The 20,999-nt window shown below is 42.4% G+C and overlaps 1 protein-coding gene across 3 annotated transcripts; it reads right to left on the bottom strand.

Moving 5' to 3' along the window:
- Window positions 1–459: 459 nt before the first annotated feature.
- NUP43 (nucleoporin 43) lies at window positions 460–20,516 on the bottom strand. Of its 3 annotated transcripts, XM_064360578.1 has the most exons (8): window positions 20,349–20,516; window positions 19,908–20,030; window positions 18,715–18,792; window positions 17,230–17,410; window positions 14,139–14,274; window positions 12,321–12,472; window positions 6,478–6,600; window positions 460–821 (listed from the first exon to the last, which is right to left on the bottom strand). In XM_064360578.1, the coding sequence occupies exons 1-8, from the start codon at window positions 20,466–20,468 to the stop codon at window positions 592–594; spliced, it is 1,143 nt and encodes a 380-aa protein (XP_064216648.1). In that variant the 5' UTR covers window positions 20,469–20,516; the 3' UTR covers window positions 460–591. The 3 variants fall into 3 exon arrangements, with proteins under 3 accessions (XP_064216648.1, XP_064216649.1, XP_064216647.1); XM_064360579.1 differs by lacking the exons at window positions 460–821; window positions 6,478–6,600 and adding an exon at window positions 11,507–12,139 and having other exon boundaries at window positions 17,326–17,410; XM_064360577.1 differs by lacking the exons at window positions 460–821; window positions 6,478–6,600 and adding an exon at window positions 11,510–12,139.
- Window positions 20,517–20,999: the final 483 nt, after the last annotated feature.

The following is a 20,999-nucleotide window of genomic DNA, read 5'->3' as shown; positions in this document are numbered from 1 at the left end:
GACTTTGTTTTAAAAAAAAAAATCTGTCTCAAAAAAAAATTCGAACATAGCTATACATCTTTGTTATTTTTGCTCTACTCAATTCTTTCTGAAAACATTTACTATAATTATTAGGGAAATAAAGTGTGGAAGGACCATAGGAAATACTTGCAATAAAAAGAATAATCGTTAGCATTGGCAATTGCCACTAGGAAGGCGTATACTCCACATACTACTGATAAAAATTGTAGGAACCCATTAGTGGTTCCCATAACCACCACTGATGTTGTGTTAATTCCCACATCAAAAACAAAGAACTAGTTCCATGAGCTGTCAATAATACTCTGAAGGCAACCTATTCATCAGCACCAGAATCCCACTGATTTTCTTCCACATGTTCACAATCTTTTGCCCTCAGTCATCCATCAGACTCTACAACTGTTGTGGGAGTGTCAGGCTAACAAAAGCCAAAACTGGGCATTGACATTAATGGTAGTTTATTGATGTTTCCCCTGCAAATCTCATATTTTCTGATAATAAAACTTTGCACAGATGTTGGATTTCAAAAGGCTAATTGTATGTTCTATCTGAAATCTTAAAATTACAATACTTCTATGAAAAAAGATGTCTAGTAACATAAATTGCTTCTGCATCAGTTCCACAAACAAGACAAGGACCTAAAACATCCAAACTGTTCACAGACAGAGTCCTACTGGGAAGTAAGCTTGTGATTTCAATTCGGTCTTTTGCAGGATCAGTGCTGAGCCAGGAACTAATGACAGACTGGTGAACGTGAGCTTGGTTACTAATGCTATGAGACAAAAATGTACTGGTTCTTCCTCCTGGAAGAAAACAAGAAAAGAAAAAAAATTTTAAGATGATTTTTATATTAGTAAACATGCAAACTTCTACTGATATTTAGACAGGTGATGATTTCAATGTGTTTAATTCTCAGAATAACAGGTTAATAATTCCATTATTGTACAAACCCATTTTTGACCAAAGGCTTATTCAGTGATATTAAATATTCAAATTTCCATGAAATAATATGGATACCAAACTTGAAGTCTTCAGGCAAAGCAGATGATTTCAACTGACTGTCTTTCTGTTAATCTTTTAGTGGAAAGTCTCAGAAAGGTAGCAAAATGGCCATCAGAGAAGTTGAATAAAGAAAGAAAAAAAAAAAGAAACCAAAAATATAGGTAATATATGGAAATATAAACTCTTGGGTAATAAATGATCATGAGAAAGAATTTCTAGACACATTTCTAGTTGAGTAGTTCTAGATTTATATTTCTAGGCCAAGTGCAGTGGCTCACACCTGTAATCCCAGCACTTTGGGAGGCCAAGGCGGGAGGATTGCCTGAGGTCAGGAGTTCGAGACCAGCCTGGCCAACATGGAGAAATCCCGTCTCAAAAAAAAAAAGAAAGAAAGAAAGAAATAATATATTTCTAAATATATATTTGTTACTATATTTCTAAAAATATAATCACCTTACCTTGGATCTTTTTTATGCTTTTTAGATAAATGTTCTTAAAAGTAAGTAAGAACACTAGTAGATTATAAGCTTTTATTTTTAACAGAGCACTGCACTTAATATAGAGTAAAGTGAGGCAGGCAGAAGCAGTATATTTCCATTTTAGGCATTATTTACAACTTTCCTTTCAACTTGCTGTCATACCAAATAAGTACAAATTTAATTCACTCAGCAAATAACTGAGTACCTACTATGTGCCAGGCTCTGTGCTAAGTGCTCTGTGCAAAGTCCCTATGTCTTGAAGCTTAAAGATTAGTACATTTAAAATCTTGCTAATCCTTTAAAATATGGCTCAACTTCCTTCTCTAAGAAAACTTTGAAGACAATCTCTAGTTCATGTTTTTCTTTTCTTTCCTTGAACCCTCAGCACTACTTTGTAACAATTTTTTTTTTTTTTTTTTTTTTTTTTTTTTAAGACGAGGTTTCACCATGTTAGTCAGGCTGGTCTTGAACTCCCAACATCAGGTGATCCGCCCACCTTGGCCTCCAAAGTGCTTGGATTACAGGCGTGAGCCACCACGCCCAGCCCAACAATTCTTATATCCTAATTGAACTTTCCATGCCTCTGTCCGTGACTGTGTCTTAAGAGCAGGTCGCATATTTCATATTTGTTTTACTTTTTCACGGTGTCTAATATACTGTGCCTTGCAATAGTAGACACAGGATAAAGTTTTATTTCCAGTCTAACCAAGGTTCCTTAAAAGTAAACCTGCAAGTTCAAGACTGTGTGGTTAGTGGAGGAAGGAAATAAAAACCAAGTATATACTTAGTTAATCCTTAGATGAAACTGTTTATTTCTCCATAGTGAAGTTAGCATAGACATGCATGCATGTTCCACACATGCTCTCCACTCCAGAATTTTACTAGAGAAGTTTTAAAATTTTTTCCCCTTAATTTTTCTGTCTATCTTTTACTGTTCTTACATTTTACATTGCTCTTGGACACTGTAAAGATTAACATATTATTCAAGCCACTGTGATAAGACTCCTTTCCTCATCTCCCTGCTTCCACTTTTCTCCTCCCCCCTCCCACAGTCTAATGTCCTTATCATGGGCTACAAAGTCTCATGACTCCTCAGCCACCATCCCTTATCTCCTACCACTCTACCCTGCTGGCTGAGCTTCAAACATGGTGTCCTTGCTGTTCTCTGCCTGTCTCAGGCCCTCAGCATTTGCTGTTTCCTCTGCCTGGAATGCTTTCATGTCACTTACACCTTCACTTCTCCTAAGACTCTGCTCAAATGTTCCTTCTCTCAAATGGCCTCTCCTTAGACTCTCAATAGAGTAGCTCCCCTCATCTCTGTCTCTATTCTTTATCCTTCTACTCTGCTGTACTCTTCTTCATGGTAATTAGCAGTGTATTTGGCCCCGTTATTTTCCTTTTTCTTAATTTTTTTTTTGAGATGGAGTCTCGCTCTGTTGCCCAGGCTGGAGTGCAGTGGCATGATCTCGGCTCACTGTAACTGCCACCTCCCAGGTTCAAGCCATTCTCCTGCCTCAGCCTCCCTAGTAGCTGAGATTACAGGCACCTACCACCACGCCCGGCTAATTTTTGTATTTTTAGTAGAGACAAGGTTTCACCATGTTGGATCAGGATGGTCTTGAACTCCTGGCCTCAGGTGATCCACCTGCCTCAGCCTCCCAAAGTGCTGGGATTACAGGCGTGAGCCACCATGCGTGGCCTCCTTTTTCTTTTCAGTTTTCTTTCCCACTTTTCTGTGCTCCGCTATATACTGTAGGGGATAGAAGTTGGCAAACTCCACTTTCCAGGCTGCTTTACCATCTGCCGTCCAGTGGGCCTGCCAATGGGACGTATTAATGGTAGGTGACCGGAAGGCAGAGGGAAGCAGCAGCTCCTTCCTGCTCCAGGTTTCTGGCAATAACACTGGCGGTAGTTCCAGCCTGATTGAGGTAGTGCCTTTTCTGCTGATTCAGAACCAACTTTTTTTTTTTTTTTTTTTTGAGACAAAGTCTCGCTCTGTCACCAGGCTGAAGTGCAGTGGCGGGCTCAGCTCACTACAACCTCTGCATCCCGGGTTCAAGCGATTCTCCTGCCTCAGCTTCCCGAGTAGCTGGGACTACAGGAGCCCACCACCATGCCCAGCTAATTTTTGTATTTTTAGTAAAGACGGGTTTCATCATGTTGGCCAGGATGGTCTCAATCTTGACTTCGAGATTCGCCCACCTCAGCCTCCCAAAGTGCTAGGATTACAGGAGTGAGTCACTGTGCCCGACCCAGAACATTTATAGCGTTTCCAACAGTGCAGCAGCAGGGGTACTAACGATTATTATTTCTGGGTGCTCTCTTTTCTTCCTATTTGTTCTACCAGCACCCCTCCTATTCCCTTTTGTTTTCCTAGCTCTTCTAACATATGTGAGACCACTTCCTTCTACCGCTAAGGTAGTTTCTGATACTCTGATTGGACTCTAATTATCTATTTTTTTTTTTTTTTTTTTTGAGACGGAGTTTCGCTCTTGATACCCAGGCTGGAGTGCAATGGCACGATCTCGGCTCACCGCAACCTCTGCCTCCTGGGTTCAGGCAATTCTCCTGCCTCAGCCTCCTGAGTAGCTGGGATTACAGACACGCGCCACCGTGCCCAGCTAATTTTTTGTATTAGTAGAGACGGGGTTTCACCATGTTGACCAGGATGGTCTCGATCTCTTGACCTCGTGATCCACCCGCCTCGGCCTCCCAAAGTGCTGGGATTACAGGCTTGAGCCACCGCGCCCGGCCTTTAATTATCTATTTTTTAACTGTCTGCTAGGATATTTGCTCTATGTGTTGACATTTCGTTCTGCTTACTGTTGTACATCCTAACACCTAGAAGAATGCCTACCACATGGTAGGCATTATTCAGTAAATATTTCTGAATGAATAATCAAACGAACTTTGGAACCACAGACAAACCCTCAAAAACAGGAAACTTGGAAAATACAAAAACACACACAAATCCTTGATTAGAAGTATATGGGTTTTGGCTGACCATAACCTACTACTGACTATAATGAGGAGAGCAGACCTTTTTTTTTCAGATGGAGTCTTGCTCTGTCACCCAGGCTGGAGTACAGTGGCATGATCTCGGCTCACTGCAACCTCCACCTCCTAGGTTCAAGCAATTCTGCCTCAGCGTCCCGAGCAGCTGGAACTACAGGTGCATGCCACCACACCCAGCTAATTTGTTGTATTTTTACTAGAGACAGGGTTTCACCATATTGGCCAGGCTGGTCTTGGAACTCCTGACCTCATGATCCACCCTCCTCAGCCTCCTAAAGTGCTGGAATTACAGGTATGAGCCACTGCACCTGGCTGAGATCAGGCCTTTTAACCTGAGAGGAAACCAGTACCTTCAGTTACATCAAGTATCAACTTGCTTCTTGCCACTCACCCAAACTTGGCAATGCAATATAAAAGATTTGCCTGTGTCTATGCTATGGCATGAGGGTCCAGATTAATGGCACTCACAAAGGAGAACCTTGGCTGTCTCAAGTGAGCCAGCTTACAGCATTTCTAGCCATCAGCCATACATTAGTTAGTAACTTAACAGTCAGATTTCAAGCCCTGTGATACTCAAATTTACTCTGAGGTAAGAGAATAAAAATGTTTTGCCATTAAGTAAAAAAATACAGTATGTCTAATTTGGTATTTAAAAGTATAATAAGGCCGGGTACAGTGGCTCCTGCTTATAATTGCAGCATCTCTGGTGGCCCAGGCAGGAGGATTGCTTGAGCTCAGGAGTTCGAGACCAGCCTGGGTAGGATAGTGAGACCTCGTCTCTACAAAAAAAAAAAAAAAAAAAAAAAAAAAAATTAGCTAGTTGTGGTGGCAAGTACCTCTGGTCTCAGCTCTTTGGGAGGCTGAGGCAGGAGGATCACTTGAACTTGGGATGGTGAGGCTGTAGCAAGCCATGATCATGCCACTGCAATCCAGCCTGGATGTCAGAGTAAGACCCTGTCTCAAACAAAACAAAATAAAAGTATGAGGCCAGGCGCAGTGTCTCACACCTGTAATCCCAGCACTTTGAGAGGCCGAGGTGGGCGAATTCACAAGGTCAGGAGTTCAAGACCAGCCTGGTCAACATGGTGAAACCCCATCTCTACCAAAAATACAAAAAATTAGAAGAAAAAAAAAAAAAGAAAAACTTTGCTGGGCATAGTGGTGGGTTCCTGTAATCCCAGCTACTCGGGAGGCTGAGGCAGGAGAATCACATGAACCCAGGAGGTGGAGGTTACAGTGTGCCAAGACTATGCCACTGCACTCCAGCCTGGACAGCAGAGTGAGAGTCTGTCTCAAAAAAAAAAAAAAAAAAGTTTAACAAAATTACTCATAACAGGCTGGGCACAGTGGCTCAAGCCTATAATCTCAGCACTTTAGGGAGGCTGAAGTGGGTAGATCACTTGAGACCAGGCGTTTGAGATCAGTCTGGCCAACGTAACAAAACCCTATCTCTACTAAAAATACAAAAAAAAATTAGCCAGGTATGGTGGCACACACCTGTAATCCCAGCTACTAGGGAAACCAAGGCACGAGAAAAGCTTGAACTCAAGAGGCAGAGGTTGCAGTGAGCCGAGATTGTGCCACTGCACTCCAGCCTGGGTGACTAAGACTTTTTCTCAAAAAAGAAAAAAAAAGACCAGGCACTGTGGCTCACTCCTGTAATCCCAGCACTTTGGGAGGCTGAGGCAGGTGGATCATTTGAGGTCAGGAGTTTGAGACCAGCCTGGCCAACATGGTGAAACCCCATCTTTACTAAAAATACAAGAAAATTACCTGGGCATGGTGGCCCACGCCTGTAGCCCCCAGTTACTCGGGAGGCTGAGGCATGAGAATTGCTTGAATCCAGGAGGTGGAGGTTGCAGTGAACCGAGATTGTGCTGCTACACTCCAACCTGGGCAACAAAGCGAGACTCCATCTTAAAAAAAAGAAATTAAACATAGCAGTATTCATTAAAAAGTTTACCTTGATGGAAGAGTAACGACTTTTCAGGTACATCTGTGGAGGCATCCCAGTGCCAGAGGGATCCATCTTCAGAGCAGGTAAACAGATGATCTGGGTTGGATGGGTGAAAGTGAACTTCCCACACTAAGAAATAAGAACCAAGAAGCTCATTTCTGTGCAGATTTGCTGAACAAACATTAACCCCCATCTCTAGGCACCATCTTCCATTATCCTCCATCACATACCTTCAAGCCTCAAGTTTATCATAAAAATTAAAGGCTTCAGAATTAAAGAAAAGATATAACTCTCCAATGGTTATAACATGGAGAAAGGAAAAAGAACACTTTGGGAGGCTGAGGCGGGTGGATCACCTGAGGTCAGGACCAGCCTGGGCAACATGGTGAAACCCTGTCTCTACTAAAAATACAAAAATTAGCCAGTCTTGGTGGCACATGCTTGTAGTCCCAGCTACTCGGGAGGCTGAGACAGGAGAATCACTTGAACCCAGGAGGTGGAGGTTGCAGTGAGCCGAGCCTGCAAAACTGCACTGCAGCCTGGTCAACAGAGTAAGACTCTGTCTGGAAGAAAAAAAAGAAAAGGAAAAAGAAGCCAAATAAATTTGTGTACTGGGCAAGGAAATAAATGAAAATATTGCTAAAACATTTAACCTATTAAATTTTTTAATGAAAAAGGTGTGTGTTTTTTTTTTTTTTTAAATAGAGACAGAGTTTTGCTATGTCGTCTACCTTGGTCTTCTACTCCTGGCCTCAAGCAATCCTTCTTCCTCAGCCTCCCTAAGTGCTGGGATTACAGGTGTGTGCCTGGCTAGGAATGATTATTTTTTAAGGAAAAGTTTTTTTTTTTTCTTTTAAGATGTAGTCTCACTCAGTTGCCCAGGTTGGAGTACGGTGGCGCGATCTGGGCTAACTGCAACCTCCTCCTGGGTTCAAGTGATTCTCCTGCCTTAGCATCCCAGTAGCTGGGATTACAGGTGCCTGCCACCATGCCCGGCTATTTTTGAACTTTTAGTAGAGACAGGATTTAACTACGTTGGCCAGGCTGGTCTCAAACCCCTGGCCTCAAATGATTCACTTGCCTTGGCCTCCCAAAGTGCTGGGATTATAGGCGTGAGCCACTGAGCCAGGCTGGAAAAGTTTTTTTTTTAATTGGTAAGTTGTCATATTTTTCAACTCCTGTGTCATTAATATATGAAGATTGTATCATTGGAAAGACTGAGAAAGACCCTGATAGAAATATAAAAAATGATTTCTAAGAGGCAATATCCAATATTGGTTAATGCCAAGATTCTGAATACTTCTGGTCTCTATCATAGAAATAGCAACTGACTTCTTACAAACAAAAATTTGGAAATGTTCCAAAAATTTGAATCCAGTTTCAGATGGACGGATTTTTATTTTTTATTTGTTGATTATTTATCAAGAGAAACTATTTCTTAGCCCAAATATTTATGCTTCATACTTTAGGAACACAGGTCAGTGACAAACTTCTATGTAATTCAACGCAAAGAATTTCTCTCTTATTTTGAAACAGTCTTGCTCTGGCTCCCAGGCTGGAGTGCAGGGTGGCATGGTTATAGCTCACTTGACCTCTCAGGCTTAAGCAATCTGCCTATCTCAGCCTCCCAAGTAGCTAGGACTACAGGCATGCGTCACCATACCCAACTAATTTTTGTTTTGTTTTTTATTCTTGAGATGGAGTCTCGTTCTGTTGCCAGGCTGGAGTGCAGTGGCACAATTTTGGCTCACTGCAACCTCCACCTCCCAGGTTCAAGTGATTCTCCTGCCTCAGCCTCCCGAACAGCTGTGACTACAGACATGTGCCATCACACCCAGCTAATTTTTGCATTTTTAGTAAAGATGGGGTTCCACCATGTTGGCCAGGATGGTCTCGATCTCCTGACCTCATGGTCTGCCTGCCTTGGCCTCCAAAGTGCTGGGATTTCAGGTGTGAGTCACTGAACCTGGCTAATTTTTGTATTATTTATTTATTTATTTATTTATTGAGATGGAGTCTTGCTCTGTTGCCCAGGCTGGCGTGCAGTGGCACAATCTTGGCATATTGCAACCTCTACCTCCTAGGTTCAAGCAATTCTCCTGTCTCAGCCTCCCAAGTAGTTGAGACTACAGGTATGTGCCACCATGCCCAGCTAATTTTTGTATTTTTAGTAGAGACAGGGTTTCACTATGTTGGCCAGGCTGGTCTTGAACTCCTGACCTCATGATCCACTCGCCTTGGCTTCCCAAAGTGCTGGGATTACAGGTGTGAGCCACCATGCCAGGCCTAAATTTTGTATTTTTAACAGAGACGGAGTTTCTCCATGTTGCCCAGGTTGGTCTCAAATTCCTTGGCTCAAGCGATCTGCCTGCCTTGAACTCCCAAAGTGCTAGAATTACAAGCATGAACTACTGTGCCCAGTCCCAAAGAAACCGTATGTATTCCAAAATCACACTGCATTCTGAAAGATATCAGTCTTCCTCGTTTCCTCAAAATCTTTTTTTTTTTTGAGACGGAGTTTCGCTCATGTTACCCAGGCTGGAGTGCAAATGCGCGATCTCGGCTCACCGCGACCTCCGCCTCCTGGTTTCAGGCAATTCTCCTGCCTCAGCTTCCTGAGTAGCTGGGATTACAGGCACGCGCCACCATGCCCAGCTAATTTTTTTGTATTTTTAGTTGAGACAGGGTTTCACCATGTTGACCAGGATGGTCTTGATCTCCTGACCTTGTGATCCACCCGCCTCGGCTTCCCAAAGTGCTGGGATTACAGGCGTTAGCCACCGCGCCTGGCTTCCTCAAAATCTTTTATGGAATCATAATTTCTTTCTTCTTTTTTTTTTTTTTTTTGAGATGGAGTCTTGCTCTGTTGCCAGGCTGGAGTGCAGTGACGTGATTTCGGCTCACTGCAACCTCTGCCTCCCAGGTTCAAGCAATTCTCCTGCCTCAGCCTCCTGACTGGGACTACAGGTGTGCACTACCACGCCCAGCTAATTTTCATTTTTTTTTTTTTTTTTTAAAGACAGGGTTTCACCATGTTGGTCAGGCTGGTCTCGAACTCCCGACCTCAGGTGATCCGCCCACCTTGGCCTCTAAAGTGCTTGGATTACAGGTGTGAGCCACCATGTCCAGATTTTTGAATTTTTTAGTAGAGACGAGGTTTCTCCATGTTGGCCAGGATGGTCCTGATTTCTTGACCTCGTGATCTGCCCACCTCCGCCTCCCAAAGTGCTGGGATTACAGGCATGAGCCACCGCACCTAGACTTTTTTTTTGAATCGTAATTTCTATAGAATTATAATAATTAAAAAAATTAGCCAGATGTAGTGGCACACACCTGTAGTCCCAGCTACTCAGAAGGGCAAGGCAGGATCATTTGACCCCAGGAAAGTTGAGGCTGAAGTGAGGTACCATGTCACTGCACTCTAGCCTGGGCAACAGAGCGAGACCGTCTCTACAAAAAATAAAAAATTAGCTGGGTATGGTGGTGCATGCCTGCAGCCTCAGCTACTCGGGAGGCTGAGGTGGGAGGACTGATTGAGCCAGGGAGGCGAGGTTGAGGCTGCAGTGGGCTGTGATCCACTGCACTTCAACCTGGCTGACAGAGACCCTGTTTAAAAAAAAAGTATAGGTCTGGGTGTGGTAGCTCATGCCTGTAATCTCAGCACTTTGGGATGCCAAGGCAGACAGATCACCTGAAGTCAGAAGTTGGAGACCAGCCTGGCAAATGTGGTGAAACCCCATTTCTACTAAAAATATAAAAATCAGCCAGGGGACACATGCCTGAAGTCCCAGCTACTAGGGAGGCTGAGGCAGGAGACTGGCTTGAACCTGGGAGGTGGAAGTTGCAGTTAGCTGAGATCACATCACTACACTCCAGCCTGGGCAACAGAGCAAGACTCCATCTCAAAAAAAAAAACAAAACGTGTAATCCATTCTTGCATATCATCAAAGACAGAGTAATAAAATGAAAAATTTCTGTCCAGTCAAATCATCTCCACCAGAATCAAAAGGCGGGGAAAAAAAAAAACCTTATAAATCTATCATTCATATTTAAAAAAAAAGATGCAACAATAAATTGAGGAGCACAGCATTCATTAGCAAATATGACAAATAGCCTGCATTTGCATGTGAAAAGGGCATTCTTGCACATTTAACTATGGCAATATAAAATGGTATTTTTGTTACCTTTTCTTTTTAGGAAGGCGGGGTCTCACTGTATCGTCCAGGCTAGAGTGCATAGGTGCAATCATAACATACTACAGCCTCGAATTCCTGGACTCAAGCAATTCTCCTGCCTTGGCCTCCTAAGAAGCTGGTGCATGCCACCCCACCTGGATTAAATTAGTATTATTAGCTTTTTAAAGAGGTTATGTTGCCTAAGCTGACCTCAAACTCTTGGGCTCAAACAATCTTCCCGCCTCAGGCTCCTGAATAGCTAGAACTACAGGTATGTGCCAATGTGCCTGGCTTAAACTGGTATTATTTTTGTGTAGAATACTCTTGTCAATGGATTATGTAAAATGTTTGACCTATCAACTCTACTTCTAAAAAATTATCCTAAGAAAATAAGTAGGCCGGGTGCAGTGGCTCACACCTGTGATCCCAGAACTTTGGGAGGCTGAAACAGGTGGATCATGAGGTCAGGAGTTCGAGACCAGGCTGACCAATACGGTGAAACCCCGTTTCTACTAAAAATACAAAAAATTAGCTAGACTCACGGTGGCATATACCTGTAGCCCCAGCTGCTCGGGAGGCTGAGACAGAACTGCTTGAACCAGGAGGTGGAGGTTGCAGTGAGCTCAGATTGCGCCACTGCACTCTAGCCTGTGCGACAGAGCAAGACTCTGTCTCAAAAAACAAAAAAAAGAAAGTAAGTACATAAGGCTCAAACCTGTAATCCTAGCACATTGGAAGGATCGTATAAGTCAAGGAGTTTAAGGCTGCAATGAGCTATAATCACACCATGACTATACTCTGGCCTGGGTGACAGAGAGAGACTCTGTCTCCAAAAAAAAAAAAAAAAAAAAAAAAAAGGTACATAAATATCTAAGGATTCTCAGTACAGTTTTGGATATAGATATAAGACTGAAACCTGTGGCTGGTATGGTGGCTCATAGCTTACCCCTGTAATCTCAGCACTTCCTGAAGATCACTTAAGCCCAGGAGTTTGAAACCAGCCTGGGCAATAAAGCAAAACCCCATATCCACAAAAAAACAAACAATGACAAAAAAAATCAGCTAGGCATGGTGGCACACACCTATAGTCCTATCTACTTGGGAAGCTGATATGGGGGGATCGCCTGAGCCCTGGAGGTCAAGGGTGTAGTGAGCCGTGACTGCACCACTGCACTCCAGCCTGGGCAACAGATTCAGACCCTGTCCCTTAAAAAAAAAAAAAAGCCAGACGAAGTGGCTAATGCCTGTAATCCCAGCACTTTGGGAGGTTGAGGCAGGCAAACCATCTGAGGTCAGGAGTTTGAGACCAGCCTGACCAATATGGAGAAAACCCATCTCTATTAAAAATTCAAAATTAGCCGGGTGTGATGGCACATGCCTGAAATCCCACCTACTTGGGGAGGCTGAGGTAGGAGAACTGCTTGAACCTGGGAGGCTGAGGCTGTGGTAAGCAGAGATGGTGCCATTGCACTCCAGCATGGACAAGAGTGAAACTGTCTCAAAAAAAAAAGAAACATGTTAAAGAACTTAAATGTCAAGTAAAAAGAGATTAGATAATTATTTAAATTAAAAGCTATCATGTAAAATGATCCACGTGTGTGATTATGAAAAGGTGCTTATTATATGTCATATAACTCACCCAATAAAAACTTTCTGTATCTCCACAATACTTACTTTCAGCTTCATGAGCCTTCAGCAGAGATACAGGCATAGTACCTTGTCTAACATCCCAAATACTCAACATTCCATCTTGGCCACCAGTAGCTACAACATGCTGTTGGTTGGGATGTCTATCAATGCAGTGGAGTGGCACTCGGTCACCAGTCCTTTTGCGGGAGATAACATTGACATCAAAATCAGATAAAGTATAATTTATCTTTGTGTAACACAAGAAACATGGTTTTTTTGTTGTTGTTGTAATTTTTGAGACAGGGTCTCACTCTGCTACCCAGGCTGGATTGTGGCACTGCGATTGTGGCTCACTGCAGGCTCGAACTCCCTGGGCTCAGGTGATCCTCCCACATCAGCCTCCTCCTGAGTAGCTGGAATTACATGTGTGCACCATCACGCCTGATTAACTTTTTGTAGTTTTGTAGAGATGAGGTTTCTCCATGTTGCCCAGGTTGATCTTGAACTGCCAGCCTCAAGCGACCTAGCCACCTAGGCCTCCCAAAGTGCTGGGATGACCAGCATGAGACACTGTGACCAGCCTGGATTTTTCTTTTTTAAGAGAAAGGCTCTTGACCAGGCTTAGTGGCTCATGCCTAAAATCCCAGCACTTTGGGAGGCCAAGGCAGGTGGATCACTTGAGGTCAGGAGTTCAAAACCAATCTGGCCAATATGGCGAAACCCCATCACTACTAAAAATACAAAAACTAGCCAGGCATGGTGGGTTTTTGTAGAGACGGGGGTCTCGTTATGTTGCCCCAGCTGATCTCAAACTTCTCACCGCAGGTGATCCTCCCAAAGTGTTGGGATTACAGGCATGAGTCACCATGCTCAGCCAAGAAACATGTTTTATATGGTAACTAAACAACAACTTAGTGGCTGGAGCTACTGGCTGAATCTTTTTTTAAAATTTGAGAGAGTTTCATTCTTTTTGCCCAGGCTGGAGTGCAATGGTGTGATCTTGGCTCACTGCAAACTCTGCCTCCCTGGTTCAAGTGAATCTCCTGCCTCAGCCTCCCAAGTAGGTGGGATTACAGGCACATGCCACCATGCCTGGCTAATTTTTATATTTTTAGAAGAGACGGGGTTTCACCATGTTGGCCAGGCTGGTCTCGAACTCCTGACCTCAAGTGATCCACCTGCCTTGGCCTCGGAAAGTGCTGGGACTACAGGTGTGAACCACCACGCTGGGCCTGGCTAAATCTTAATGATGCCAAAAAATGAACTAAATTAGATATATTTCCAAATAGTACAATTTTGAAATAATTCAAGGCCACAGTTATTCATTCTCACTTCAATATGGAGACATGGAATGAAGGATAATCTGATGGTAAGATGTACAAATCACATTTCCACTTCTTAGATTTTTTAAAAAATCATACATCAACTGTACTAAATATTATTTATCATCTTATTTAATGCTTAGTTTTTGTAACTATGTTTTCAGTGTGACACATTCTATTTTCTTATGAGAAAAGATTGTACACCTAAAAGGGGGGATTTCTGCTCAGAAAAAATATCTGGAATTATATTTTTCCCCTAATCATTATATCTGGAATATATTTTATCCATTAAACAATCATTGAAAGAGCAGAAATAAGTTCTCCACAAAATAATACAAACTTCAAATGAATCACTGTAACAAATAATTACTAAATGAAAGTAGTGTCAACCCCATCAAGTTATGCTTTCTCTACCAAATTTAATCAGGGATCACCCTCTTAAAATGTAATTAAAATACAATATGGCTTAAAGCCAATTGATATAAACAACCAAACACATTAATTTTCGATTACATTACTGAAATTACAAATCAATACTTACAGTGACAATATCTGAGAAGGCTCATTTCCTTGTTGTCTGAAATCCCATATTTTCAACTGTCCAATTGAATTCACAGTAAGAATCTCAGGAGTTCGAAGAAAGGTTACAGCATGGAGTGTACTACTATCTGCATTGTCTAAAAATTTTAAAAAATGGTAATATGTGTTAATGAGTTCCTTTTTTCCAAGAAAATATTAAATCACACTCCTTTCATGGATTGATATATTACAAATACAATTTCCAGTAACTCATAATTTAAATTTCTATAGAAAAGTACATGGTAATGTACATGTTTAAACGGATTCTCTTTGGATGGAAAAATATTACAGGACATCTGAACTGTTTTGTTTTTATTTTTATTTTTTTGAGATGGATATTGCTGTGTCACTCAGGCTAGAGGGCACTGGTGTGGTCTCGGCTTACTGCAACCTCTACCTCCCGAGTTCAAGTGATTCTCTTGCCTCGGCCTCCCTAGTAGCTGGGATTATAGGCACACACCACAACGCCTGGCTAATTTTTGTATTTTTAGTAGAGACAGGGTTTCACCACATTGGTCAGGCTGGTCTCGAACTCCTGAGCTCAGATGAGCCACCCACCTCGGCCTCCCGAAGTGCTGGGTTTACAGGCGTGAGCTACTGGGCCCAGCCTTGAACTGTTTTCGAAATGGAAGGCTGAGTTTTCAAACATTCTTTTTTAACTCTTAAGACTGTTACCCTGCATTTCTGAGAGAGTTGTTCAAGCTCCCCTAAACCCAATCTTATTTCCCACTAGTTCCTGACCTAGAACTTCCATTCTATTGGGCCAAACCCCATTGCTTTCTACAGAGCTCATGCCAACCTTGTATTATTCTGCAGACTCATCCCAAATCTACTTATTTTCATCCTCATCAACTCTCACCCTTTCTATGAAGTCATTCCTGATTGTTATAATGGTCCTTTTGTTGATTTCCTGGTGTTTAGAACTTATGCCTCATAATTTAACATATACTTTATAAACTTTAGTTTGTGCCACTCCTCTACACTGCCACCAGACAACGGTCATTAATTAACAAATAAGTGATGTTGCCCAGTGCAGTGGCTCACGCCTGTAATCCTAACAGTTTGGGAGGCCGAGGCGGGCAATTCACTTGAGCCCAGGAGTTTGAGACCAGCCTGGACAGCATGGTAAAACCTCATTTCTACAAAAATTAGCCGGGCATGGTGGTATGCATCTGTGGTCCCAGATCCTTGGGAGGCTGAGGCAGGAGGATTGCTTGAACCTGGGAGGCAGAGGTTGCGCGAGCTGGGATCATGCCACTGCACTCCAGCCTGGGTGATAAGGCAAGACCCTGTCACAAAAAAAAAAAAAAAAAAAAAAAAAAGTAATGCAACTTAACTCAGAACTGAAAACCATAATAAACAACACAAAAGGCTGAGCACGGTGGCTCATACCTGTAATCCCAGCACTTTGGGAGGCCAAGGTGGGCAGATTACATGGTCAAGAGATGAAAACCATCCTGGCCAACATGGTGAAAGCCCATCTCTACCAAAAATACAAAAATTAGCTGGGAGTGATGGTGGGTGCCTGTAGTCCCAGCTACTCGGGAGGCTCAGGCAGGAGAATTGCTTGAACCTGGGAGGCAGAGGTTGCAGTGAGACGAGATTGTGACACTGCACTTCAGCCTGATAACAGAGTGAGACTCCGTCTAAAAAGTAAATAAATAAATAAAACAAAACAAAAACTGGACTCATGGGCTCAATTCCTAGCGATTCTGATTCAAGAGGTCTAGAGTGGTGAACAGTTAAAAAAAATTTCCTCAGGCAAGTCTTACTGAAGCATAGTTGAGAACCAATACACTTAGTTTTCTATCTAAAAGATGTAATCTCTGTGATTTTGCTTTATAGACTCTTTGCAATCTGGCCCATTTACCCTTCTCTTGCTTCATCTTTCATCTCTCCTGCATAAATATCTAAAGTCGGGTCAAACTATACTTTTTGTCTTTCTCTGAATGTCTTTGTCCTGCCTCTGGCCTATTCCCTTTGTCTAGCATGCCATCTTTTAGTATTACTTACGGTCTAGAACCTAGAAAAACTATTAATTACTACCTGCTCCCAGATGCTTTTATCTGATAATCCCCTCTAGCAAAAGAAAAAAAAAAGGTTTCTGTCTCTAGTCAGTCATTTGTACTGGTCTCATCAATATACTGTCTTGACAAAAGGATCCTGTCTTGTGTTTGTGTGTGTGCGCGCATGCACATTTATATATATATTTTTGAAACACAGTCTTGCTGTCACCCAGGCAGGAGTGCAGTAGTATGATATTGGCTCACTAAAGCCTCCACCTCCTAGGTTCAAGCAATTCTCATGCCTCAGCCTTCCGAGCAGCTAGGATTATAGGTGTGTGCCACGACTGCCAGTTAATTTTTTTATTTTTAGTAGAGACAGGATTTTGCCATGTTGGCCAGGCTAGTCTCAAACTTGTGGCCTCAAATGATCTGCTTGCCTTGACCTCCTGAAGTGCTGGGATTATAAGCATGAGCCACTGCGCCCGTCCATGTATTTTTATATCCCTCAATCATTTAACATTGTGTTTACTTTTGAGACAGGGTCTTGCTCTGCTGCCAGGCTGGAGTGCAGTGGTGTGATCTCAGTTCACTGCAACCTCCGCCTCCTGGGTTCAAGCAATTCTCCTGCCTCAGCCTCCCCAGTAGCTGAGACTACAGGTGCGCACCACCATGCCCAGCTAAGTTTTGTATTGTTGGTAGAGACAGGCTTTCACCATGTGGCCAGGATGGTCTGGATCTCTTGACCTCGTGATCCACCCTGCCTGGCTGTGTTTACTTATTATATCCTAAGTACTCAATTACTCTGTGAGAGATGAAAGAAATAAAATGATTTTTCTTTTTTTGAGATGGAGTCTCCTTCCATTGCCCAGGTAGGAATATGGCAGTGCCATCTCAGCTACTGCAACCTCGGCCTCTCGGGTTCAAACAATTCTCCTGCCTTGGCCTTCTGAGTACCTGGGATTACAGGCATGCACTACCACACCCAGCTAACTCGTATTTTTAGTAGAGATGGTTTCACCATGTTGGCCAGGCTGGGATTTTTCTTACCTATGGTTCTTACAGCTTCCTTGTGATCAGCTCTGAAGAGATTTATTCGACCATCCTCTCCAACTGTAACAATTTCTGGGTTGTTACACACAATACCTGTACATGGTGCACTGCTATAGGAAGGACTGCCGGGGCCTGTGTGGTAGTGAGCTGTAGTCCATTGCTGGTTGACTGACAGAGTCTAGACATCAGAAATGAGGATACTATTAAAGAAAGTTTAAGGAACTAGCACTTCTTCCCAACAAGATTATTTTTAAATTCTGACTCACACCCTTCTAAAAGAATAAATGTCTCTTTTTTCCTTTAGAGTAATGAAATCTAGAAACTACTTCTATCAAAGTTCTGTATACTGAGGTTGGTCACAGTGGCTCATGCCTGTAAACCCAGCACTTTGGGAGGCCGAGGCAGGCGGATCACTTGAGGTCGGGAGTTCGGGACCAGCCTGACCAACATGGAGAAACCCTGTCTCTAAAAAAAAATAAAAAAATAAAAAAATAAAAAAAGTAAAGAAGTTCAGTATACTGAATTAGATTCAAAAGGAATATTGTTTAATAATGCCCCACAGTTACCTCAAACTACAGTAATGACGTTTAGGGATCAAGCAGTTGCATGTTAAAAAGCAACTGTTTATATTCTTATGGGAATGAACCTACATCTAAAATATAAATCTCTGGCCCACCACTGTGGCTCATGCCTATAATCCCAGCACTTTGGGAGGCAGGTGGATCACCTGAGGTCAGGACTTTGAGACCAGCCTGGCCAACATGGCAAAATTCCATCTCTACTAAAAATAAAAAAATTAGCCAGGTGTGGTGGCACCCGCCTGTAATCCCAGCTACTTGGGAGGCTAAGGTGGGAGAATAACTTGAACCAGGAGGCGCAGGCTGCAGTGAGTGGACATCACGCCACTGCACTCCAGCCTAGGTAAGAGAGAGAGACTCTGTCTCAAAAAATAAATAAATAAATAAATAAAATAAAACATAAAGCTTTTATCGGTTTTTGCAAATGACTCAAAAAAACACTTAACATGAACTGGGTCTTGATATTTACTAGGCATGTCTATTAGAAAGGTTACTTTTGGCTGGGCATGGTGGCTCATACCTGCAGTCCCAGTACTTTGGGAGGCCAAGACAGGCAGATCACCTGAGGTCAGAGTTCAAGACCAGCCTAACCAACATGGAGACACCCCGTCTCTACTAAAAATACAAAATTAGCTGGGCACAGTGGAGCATCCTTGTAATCCCAGCTACTGGGGAGGCTGAGGCAGGAAAATTGCTTGAACCCAGGAGGTGGAGATTGTGGTAAGCTGAGATTATGCCATTGCACTCCATCCAGCCTGGGCAACAAGAGCAAAACTCCGTATCAAAAAAAAAAATTCACTTTTATATTTTATTATTATTATTGTTTTTTCTTTTCTTTTTTTTTTTTTCCTAGCAAGCAATATTCTATGCCAAAAAATTCACTTTTCAAACTAAAGTTCTTTACCTGGTTATTTGGATGGTGAAGGAAAACTGTTACACATCCTGTTGATGAAGCAGTGACAATTCTTTCCTGGTCAAAAAACTGAAGAGAAAATTTCTGCTTGTTAAAGATTCAGAAATAATAGTAGGGAGGAAGTCCATTTGTTTATTTAACTTGATCAGTAGTAAAACTCGTAACAATTTTGAAAAGTGAAGTCTATGAGTGCTAAGCAAATAATGCCATATAAATAAGAGTATTTTCTTTTTTTCTTTTTTATTTGTTTTAGTAGTGATCAAAAATAAGAGTATTTTCATGAATAAACAATATTTTTTTCCTAAACACATTCGCTTACAATTGATTTAATTTGGGACCAACACAATAAAACCTTAGAGAAATTACAGGCTCATGCCTGTAATCCCAGCACTTTGGGAGGCCTAGGTGGACGGATTGCTTGAGCTCAGGAGTTCAAGACCAGCTTGGGCAACATGGTGAGACCCTGTCTCTACAATAATACAAAAATGAGTTGGGCTTGTGGGGAAGCAGAGGTTGTAGTGAGCCAAGATCAAGCCACAGCATTCCAGCCTGGATGACAGGGCGAGACTCAGTTTCAAAAAAAAAAAAAAAAAATTTAAAAAAAGAAAAATATCTTTCCTAGGGCTAAGTAGCATTCTAGAGAATAAACTGCAGGGACTCTCCACATCAGGATTTAAAAACTTAATTTCATCCCCACCACTCACTACTGGTTTTGAGACTTTGGCCAAGTTAAATTCTCTAAATCATGGTAAATCTTTAAAACGGGAGTACTAATCTCTACTTAAGGAGTTGTTATGAGAATTCAAAAAACAAAATGATGTAAAACCCCCTGCACAGTATCTGTCACATAGTACATGCTCAAGATATACTAGTCTCAATTTTCTCATTAGTAAAACAAAGATAACGACACTTGATTCACCGGCATGCAACAATAAATTAACTTTTGTAAAGCTCCCAAAACGGTACTTAGCACATAGCCGACGGTCAATTAATAAAAAGTATGATTAAATCTGTATCCCCTTTCCCAGTCCTTTTTCTGCCCCTAAATGGCTAAATGATGTCGGGCAAATTATAACTTATAGGGCACTCAGTTTTCTGTAAACCAGACAACCTTTACGATCCTCTGCTTGTTTAAATGTATTACTCAGTCTCAAATTTAGTTTTTGCATACTACAAAGATTTACCTGTAAATCCATTATATCACCATGGTGTCTGATATCACACAATAACTGATGGTCTCCTTCAAACCCTCCATCAGAGTCCAAGTTTCCAAAATCTCCAATAGACCACAGTGAAACATAATTTTCCTGTAAAACAAAAAGTTTTGTCTTGAGATGACATAAACGTCAACTCTCGGAAAATAAAAGTTGTCCTGCCGTCAGGAAACCTTGCTCCAAAACATTTCAGACAAATGGTATGGTGAGTTTAAAACCCAACAAGATACGAGGCTCAGGCACACCGGCACCGGCTCTGAGCTATGGGGTAACTGCGTCTGAGATAGGGGTCCCGGGGACCTAGAATTGCGAGAAGAACCAGAAGGTGGAAGTTGGCGCGCGGGCGGACAGGGGTGCAGCTCAACCGGAGAAAGGGAGGAGGAGGTAGGGGCTCCTCATCAGCGGGGATACCTCATTGTCCCAAGATCCCGTAGCGAACGTTTCCGCGGTCTGCAAACTTCCCGGAGGCAGCGGTTGCCAGCGGGTTTTGCTGATTTTCTGAGACACAAACTTCGCATAAATTTCCTCCATGCCGAAAGCAAACGCAGCAGGAACTGCGAGAAGCAAGCACAATGCGCGCCTCTCAGCCCCGCCTCTTCCCGCGGAGCTCTGATTGGATGGGACTATAGGAGGGAGACGGTGGCTGCAGAGAGTCAATTCTCGTCGGTAGCCAGTGTGGGAATAGTCAGTATCGCAAATTGGGAAAACAGCCTGAGAGGCCCATCTCACAAAGCGACTCTGAACAAAGGCAAGAGCGCTTTGGCCTTTGAGCAGTAGGACTTGCTCCTAATCTGCAATATCACTATTTTGTTGTGTTCAGTAATTGTTGAGTGTAAAATTTAAGAACAAAAATAGAAAAAAAATCAATGCAGTAGAAACCACACCTAAGCAGTTGCAGATCACTGCGCATAGAAAACGATTCAAAAGTCCTTACTCATGTAAGTACCTCGAATAAAGTGCCAACCTACTATCCTAAACCTCTCCCTATAGTCTCTCAAACAAATACTTTGCTTCAAAGTTAATACACACTGTCAAAGCCTGGAGTTGGAATTCTGAAGACTC

This window comes from Aotus nancymaae, unplaced genomic scaffold, assembly GCF_030222135.1.
Source record: "Aotus nancymaae isolate 86718 unplaced genomic scaffold, 86718_ANA_hifiasm-v0.15.2.pri h1tg000040l, whole genome shotgun sequence".
NCBI classification, from domain to species: domain Eukaryota; kingdom Metazoa; phylum Chordata; class Mammalia; order Primates; family Aotidae; genus Aotus; species Aotus nancymaae.
This window is presented reverse-complemented; position numbering and strand designations above follow the sequence as displayed.

Coding starts and splice junctions, on each gene's coding strand:
- NUP43 (XM_064360577.1), bottom strand. CDS start 20,468: ATGGAGGAAATTTATGCGAAGTTTGTGTCTCAGAAAATCAGCAAAACC. Junction 20,031..20,348: donor CGGGATCTTGGGACAATGAG/GTATCCCCGCTG, acceptor TTTGTTTTACAG/GAAAATTATGTTTCACTGTG. Junction 17,411..18,714: donor TTCACCATCCAAATAACCAG/GTAAAGAACTTT, acceptor TCTGATGTCTAG/ACTCTGTCAGTCAACCAGCA.